This window comes from Cheilinus undulatus, linkage group 24, assembly GCF_018320785.1.
Source record: "Cheilinus undulatus linkage group 24, ASM1832078v1, whole genome shotgun sequence".
Taxonomy (NCBI): domain Eukaryota; kingdom Metazoa; phylum Chordata; class Actinopteri; order Labriformes; family Labridae; genus Cheilinus; species Cheilinus undulatus.
The window spans coordinates 1,227,914-1,236,043 of NC_054888.1; the positions used below are offsets into that span (position 1 = coordinate 1,227,914).

Sequence of the window (8,130 nt, forward strand, 5' to 3'; positions counted from 1 at the left end):
CAGTTTAAAGTCTACATGTTTACAGAGTTAACTGCAGTTTAAAGTCTACAAGTTTACAGAGTTAACTACAGTTTAAAGTCTACATGTTAACTACAGTTTAAAGTCTACATGTTTACAGAGTTAACTACAGTTTAAAGTCTTCATGTTTACAGAGTTTACTACAGTTTAAAGTCTACATGTTTACAGAGTTAACTACAGTTTAAAGTCAGTTTATAGTCTACAGTTATAGTCTACATGTTAAGTAGTCTACATGTTAACATGTTTAAAGTAGAACATGTCAGTTTAAAGTCTACATGTTTACTACAGTTTAAGTCTAGACTGAAGAAGCTGCTGGTTTGTCTACATGTTTAACTACAGTTTAAAGTCTACACTGTTTACAGAGTTTATTACATGTTTACATATAACTGTATGTTTACAGACGACTACACTGAGAAAAGCATCTACAGACTACATTTTTTTTTAAAGTCTACATGTTAACTACAGTTTAAAGTCTACATGTTAACTACAGTTTAAAGTCTGATTTTAACTACAGGATCCTTCTTTGATCTACAGTTTAAAGTTCTACAGTTTAACTACAGAGTTCTACATTTGATCTACAGAGTTCTACATGTTGATCTTAAAGTTCTACATGTTAATCTACAGAGTTTTGACATGTTAACTACTTAAAGTCTGACATTTAACTCTCAGTTTAAAGTCTGACATGTTTACAGAGTTAACTCAGAGTTCTACATGTTGATACAGAGTTAACTACAGTTTAAAGTCTAAAATTCTGACTTTAATTTCAGAGTTCTGACATGTTTGATCTCAGAGTTCTGACTTTGATCTCAAAATTCTACTTTAATTTCAGAGTTCTGACTTTGATGTCAGAGTTAACTACAGTTTAAAGTCTACATGTTTACAGATTCTACTTTACATGTTTACAGAGTTAACTGACAGTTTGATGTTTACAGAGTTAACTACAGTTTAAAGTCTACATAATTTCAGAGTTCTGACTTTGATCTCAGAGTTTGTTTACAGAGTTAACTACAGTTTAAAGTCTACATGTTTACAGAGTTAACCACAGTTTAAAGTCTACATGTTAACTACAGTTTATAGTCTACATGTTAACTACATGTTTAAAGTCTACATGTTAACTACATGTTTAAAGTCTACATGTTTACTACAGTTTAAAGTCTACATGTTAACTGCAGTTTAAAGTCTACATGTTAACTACAGTTTAAAGTCTACATGTTAACTACAGTTTAAAGTCTACATGTTTACAGAGTTAACTACAGTTTAAAGTCTACATGTTTACAGAGTTTACTACAGTTTAAAGTCTACATGTTAACTGCAGTTTAAAGTCTACAAGTTTACAGAGTTAACTACAGTTTAAAGTCTACATGTTAACTACATGTTTAAAGTCTACATGTTTACTACAGTTTAAAGTCTACATGTTTACTACAGTTTAAAGTCTACATGTTAACTGCAGTTTAAAGTCTACATGTTAACTACAGTTTAAAGTCTACATGTTAACTACAGTTTAAAGTCTACATGTTTACAGAGTTAACTACAGTTTAAAGTCTACATGTTAACTACAGTTTAAAGTCTACATGTTTACAGAGTTAACTACAGTTTAAAGTCTTCATGTTTACAGAGTTCACTACAGTTTAAAGTCTACATGTTTACAGAGTTAACTACAGTTTAAAGTCTACATGTTAACTACAGTTTATAGTCTACATGTTAACTACATGTTTAAAGTCTACATGTTAACTACATGTTTAAAGTCTACATGTTAACTACAGTTTAAAGTCTACATGTTAACTACAGTTTAAAGTCTACATGTTAACTACATGTTTAAAGTTTACATGTTAACTACAGTTTAAAGTCTACATGTTAACTACAGTTTAAAGTCTACATGTTAACTACATGTTTAAAGTCTACATGTTAACTACAGTTTAAAGTCTACATGTTTACAGAGTTAACTAGAGTTAAAGTCTACATGTTTACAGAGTTAACTACAGTTTAAAGTCTACATGTTTACAGAGTTTACTACAGTTTAAAGTCTACATGTTTACAGAGTTAACTACAGTTAAAGTCTACATGTTTACAGAGTTAACTACAGTTTAAAGTCTACATGTTTACAGAGTTAACTACAGTTTAAAGTCTACATGTTTACAGAGTTATCTACAGTTTAAAGTCTACATGTTTACAGAGTTAACTACAGTTTAAAGTCTACATGTTTACAGAGTTAACTACAGTTTAAAGTCTACATGTTTACAGAGTTAACTACAGTTAAAGTCTACATGTTTACAGCGTTAACTACAGTTTAAAGTCTACATGTTTACAGAGTTAACTACAGTTAAAGTCTACATGTTTACAGAGTTAACTACAGTTAAAGTCTACATGTTTACAGAGTTAACTACAGTTAAAGTCTACATGTTTACAGAGTTAACTACAGTTTAAAGTCTACATGTTTACAGAGTTTACTACAGTTTAAAGTCTACATGTTTACAGAGTTAACTACAGTTTAAAGTCTACATGTTTACAGAGTTAACTACAGTTTAAAGTCTACATGTTTACAGAGTTAACTACAGTTTAAAGTCTACATGTTTACAGAGTTAACTACAGTTTAAAGTCTACATGTTTACAGAGTTAACTACAGTTAAAGTCTACATGTTTACAGAGTTAACTACAGTTTAAAGTCTACATGTTTACAGAGTTTACTACAGTTTAAAGTCTACATGTTTACAGAGTTAACTACAGTTAAAGTCTACATGTTTACAGAGTTAACTACAGTTTAAAGTCTACATGTTTACAGAGTTAACTAGTTTACGGTGCTGGAGAAAAATCTTGGAGACGTCCCTGCAGCTATGGCTCTGTTAAAAAGTAGTGCCCCTTCCTAAGTTTTGATTGGTTGCACATTAGTCACATGCCTCTGAGTCACACCACACTCAGAGACCTTTACCACCACACAGCAGGAAATGAAAATGTGTTTATTGCTTCAGAGTAATGTTAAAATCAAGGTTATCATGGCTCAGATTTAGGACCCCTCCTATCCTTCTCGTCCTGCCAAGCCTCCAAATCAAACACACACTCCTTGTTTCTGTACAGCAGTGAGAACACACTTCCTGTTTATTTGCATGTACAGAACACTTGATTTGCATTAGAGAAATATTGAAAAATAACATGTAGTTATATAATATGATTGTACATGAGTAAGTCTGAATGTTAACAGTCCTTAATGACAGATACAACAGAACATCAGCTTTAGAGCTGCAGAAACAAACAGGAAGTTAGACTGAAGAAGCTGCTGGTTTGGAGGTTAACTGATCCCAGAATCATCACTGCAGAGTTTATTTACTAATATAACTGTATGTACGGAAGACGACTAGGGCCACTGAGAAAAAGCATCTGACAGACTTTTTTTTTTTCCTTGTGAGAAAAAAGTCAGAAGTCTGACTGTAATCTTAGGAGTCTGATTTTGATCTCAGGATCCTTCTTTGATCTCAGAGTTCTGACTTTGATCTCAGAGTTCTGACTTTGATCTCAGAGTTCTGACTTTGATCTCAGAGCTCTGACTTTGATCTCAGAGTTCTGACTTTGATATCAGAGTTCTGACTTTGATCTAAAAATTCTGACTTTAATTTCAGAGTTCTGACTTTGATATCAGAGTTCTGACTTTGATCTAAAAATTCTGACTTTAATTTCAGAGTTCTGACTTTGATCTCAGAGTTCTGACTTTGATCTCAAAATTCTGACTTTAATTTCAGAGTTCTGACTTTGATGTCAGAGTTCTGACTTTGATCTCATAATTCTGACTTTAATTTCAGAGTTCTGACTTTGATCTCAGAGTTCTGACTTAGATCTCAAATTCTGACTTTGATCTCAAAGTTCTGACTTTGATCTCAGGATTCTTCTTTAATCTTTGACTCTGATCTCAGACTTTTTTCTCACAAGAAAGCAAAAATGCATCTCAAATGTTATTTTTCTTTCGCCCTAACCGTCTTTCTTAAGTAAGAACATATCCATTCATGCTTTTACATTGATGTTTAAATTAACCTTTATTGACAGAGACAAGCGTTCAGGAAGTTTTACAGCTCCACAGTTACTGCAGATATAAAATCTGCCACCTGTGTCCTTTACGACATTTCCATAAACGGCCTTTGTCTTCCTTCCTTTATCCGTGTTATCTCAGTTTCTGGGTCAGTGGGTCTCAACTGATGGGTCAGGTCCAGGAGTGGGTATTGGAGCTGTTTTCAGGTGGTCATAAATGTACCAGGGAACACCTCTTAGTCTAAACACAGGTGTTCAGGAGACTCATACTCTGGGTTATCTTCACCTCTGAGGTGGTCTTAACACAGGTGTTCAGGAGACATACTCTGGGTTATCTTCACCTCTGAGGTGGTCTTAACACAGGTGTTCAGGAGACATACTCTGGGTTATCTTCACCTCTGAGGTGGTCTTAACACAGGTGTTCAGGGGACATACTCTGGGTTATCTTCACCTCTGAGGTGGTCTTAACACAGGTGTTCAGGAGACTCATACTCTGGGTTATCTTCCCCTCTGAGGTGGTCTTAACACAGGTGTTCAGGAGACTCATACTCTGGGTTATCTTCCCCTCTGAGGTGGTCTTAACACAGGTGTTCAGGAGACTCATACTCTGGGTTATCTTCCCCTCTGAGGTGGTCTTAACACAGGTGTTCAGGAGACTCATACGCTGGGTTATCTTCCCCTCTGAGGTGCTCTTAACACAGGTGTTCAGGAGACTCATACTCTGGGTTATCTTCCCCTCTGAGGTGCTCTTAACACAGGTGTTCAGGAGACTCATACTCTGGGTTATCTTCACCTCTGAGGTGGTCTTAACACAGGTGTTCAGGAGACTCATACGCTGGGTTATCTTCCCCTCTGAGGTGCTCTTAACACAGGTGTTCAGGAGACTCATACGCTGGGTTATCTTCACCCGTTGGAGCCCCCCGGTCATCAGTCTCAGGTTCTGCAGGTACAGATCTGTCCAGGTGAAGCTCCTCCCTCTGGCTGCTCTGAGGCGTCGGCCGTGACCTCACCGGTATTCTGTAGCTGCAGAAGATAATCCCAGAGATGACCATGAGGATGCTCCCCGCCATCCCCACCCTGATGCCGCCGCCCACTTGCTGAGAGTCAGGAGCCGGGGGCATTTTAAACCTAGCAGGAAAGTCTACCGTCTGATTGGTCACCACTGAGTGTATGTTCCACAGCAGAGGGATCAGCGCCATCACCGCCGCTAAGAGACTCAGCACGCCGGTGATGAGGAACGCCAGACGGATGAGCGAGTTCCTCTCCATCCCAAAGTAGATGTTCCTCATGGCATAAACCCCTCCGGCGTTTCCACAAAGCCCCACCAGGACAGAGAGGAGCATGAGGACCTGACCCGCCGCCATCTCCGGGGGCGTGAAGGCCTCGCTCAGCCTGATGTCCTCACAGTGCATGACCAGGAAGCCGGGGGTCACCACGGTGTGGCTGTTGAAGCACGCCCTCCAGATGCCCACCCAGGCCACCCCCGAGCTGATCACCTCCGTGTCGGAAACACGCCACACCCTCCACTGGACGAGTCCTGGCGCCACGGCCATGAGCGTCCAGCCCATGAAGCCCAGCCAGAGGGCAATGAGCTGGGCGTGGGCGGTGTGGGCCAGGTACGCCATATCAGCAGGGGCACTGAAGATCCTCAGGGGTGGGGGGTCCCACCATGATGGTCATCATCAGAGGAAAAGTCCAGAACACCACCTCAGATCCAGCCAGAGGATCACTGATGGAGGTCGTTTTTCCCCTGATGCTTCACTCTCCTGGTAACCCGGCAACCAAGCTCCTGCAGGTCCTCCTGGGACAGAAACACAGTTTATCAACTCCTAGTTTATCCAAAACCCTGTGGTGAGTCCTTAGTGCCCTTTATTGTCCCCTTTTATTGTCCTGCAGGAGGAAATGAGTGAGGCAGCAAAAGCACACAGAGGATAATCCACATGATGAGAACAGCAGCAGTAAAGTTAGCATGGCTCTGTCAGCTCAAGGTCTGAATTTATTCAACACTTCTACCTCCTCCTGAGCTTTATTCTGAAAATCATTTCAACACTTCTACCTCCTCCTGAGCTTTATTCTGAAAATCATTTCAACACTTCTACCTCCTCCTGAGCTTTATTCTGAAAATCATTTCAACACTTCTACCTCCTCCTGAGCTTTATTCTGAAAATCATTTCCTACTTCTTTAAGACCAGAGGGATCTGATCCATCTGAAAACCCAGACTTGTCTCTGGAAAGGAAGTAGTTCAGTCCAAAAGGATGTCCACTAATCTTCTGAAGGTCCTGATTCTGCAGAAAATCCAGACCTGGATCCGGTTTAGAGCAGGCGCTGGTCAGTCTAAGGGAGTCCGTTTATTTTGAAATTTCCACATAAATTTCTGAATTTATTGGATTTTTATCTCCAAAATTCACAAAAAGAAAAAAATCTGTGATGATTTTCAGACATCTTAAATATTCCATAAAAACATTCCTTCAAATTTCCCCAAAATTCCATCTAATAAAAGCAAATTTCCTCAAATTTCAAAGTAAATTTCCTCTAAAATTTCATATCAAATTCTCATATTTTCAAATGAAAATTTGGATTAAAAATGCCTTAAAATTCCCTGAAAAACCCCAAACATCCAGTCAAACTTCCAAACTGCCAGGAAAAATGCCTCAAAGTTTAATATTTCTTTCAAAACCTCCATGAAACTCTCAAAAAAATGTCCAAACACTTCCTAAAATTAGATCAAAAATTATCAAAAAAAAAATCCCTGAAATTTCCATGAAATTCCTGACCAATTCTTAGAGAATTCTCCTTATTTCAAAACAAATTCCCACCTTAAACTCCTTATCAAATTCCCAAGAATTCCGTTTACTTTTCCCCCCAAATGTCCAGAAATTGTCTGAAATGTCCACCTACCTGTGTTCCTCAGATCCTGGATCTGGACTTGGCCCCGGCCTTGAGCACAGACTGAACCTCTGAAACTGACGGTTTTTAAAGGCAGCACTTCCTCCACTAACCCGGCTCAGCTCCTAGTCCTGCTGTCAATGATTAACAGTTTTTATGCTCCGATGGAGGAGGAAGGACTTTTGTTACAGTAATACTGTTGACATGGATACGCTTCCTGCTTCCAGCCCTCCAGGTTCTCCTGGTTCCACTGAGGAACAATAAAGCCTTAGACACCTCCAGGTTCTCCTGGTTCCACTGAGGAACAATAAAACCTTAAACACCTCCAGGTTCTCCTGGTTCCACTGAGGAACAATAAAACCTTAAACACCTCCAGGTTCTCCTGGTTTCAATGAGGAACAATCAAACCTTAGACACCTCCAGGTTCTCCTGGTTCCACTGAGGAACAATAAAACCTTAAACACCTCCAGGTTCTCCTGGTTCCACTGAGGAACAATAAAACCTTAAACACCTCCAGGTTCTCCTGGTTCCACTGAGGAACAATAAAACCTTAGACACCTCCAGGTTCTCCTGGTTCCACTGAGGAACAATAAAACCTTAGACACCTCCAGGTTCTCCTGGTTCCACTGAGGAACAATAAAACCTTAGACACCTCCAGGTTCTCCTGGTTCCACTGAGGAACAATAAAACCTTAGACACCTCCAGGTTCTCCTGGTTCCACTGAGGAACAATAAAGCCTTAAACACCTCCAGGTTCTCCTGGTTCCACTGAGGAACAATAAAACCTTAAACACCTCCAGGTTCTCCTGGTTCCACTGAGGAACAATAAAACCTTAAACACCTCCAGGTTCTCCTGGTTCCACTGAGGAACAATAAAACCTTAAACACCTCCAGGTTCTCCTGGTTTCAATGAGGAACAATAAAACCTTAAACACTTCCAGGTTCTCCTGGTTTCAATGAGGAACAATCAAACCTTAAACACCTCCAGGTTCTCCTGGTTTCAATGAGGAACAATAAAACCTTAAACACTTCCAGGTTCTCCTGGTTTCAATGAGGAACAATCAAACCTTAGACACCTCCAGGTTCTCCTGGTTCCACTGAGGAACAATAAAACCTTAGACACCTCCAGGTTCTCCTGGTTCCACTGAGGAACAATAAAACCTTAGACACCTCCAGGTTCTCCTGGTTCCACTGAGGAACAATAAAACCTTA

The 8,130-nt window shown here is 39.4% G+C and overlaps 1 protein-coding gene across 1 annotated transcript; it reads right to left on the reverse strand.

Moving 5' to 3' along the window:
- Positions 1 to 4,895: 4,895 nt before the first annotated feature.
- Positions 4,896 to 7,016, reverse strand: LOC121506514 (claudin-34-like). The gene is made up of 2 exons (XM_041782358.1): positions 6,932 to 7,016; positions 4,896 to 5,833 (listed from the first exon to the last, which is right to left on the reverse strand). The coding sequence occupies exon 2, from the start codon at positions 5,655 to 5,657 to the stop codon at positions 4,896 to 4,898; it is 762 nt and encodes a 253-aa protein (XP_041638292.1). The 5' UTR covers positions 5,658 to 5,833; positions 6,932 to 7,016.
- Between the last annotated feature and the right edge of the window lie 1,114 nt (positions 7,017 to 8,130).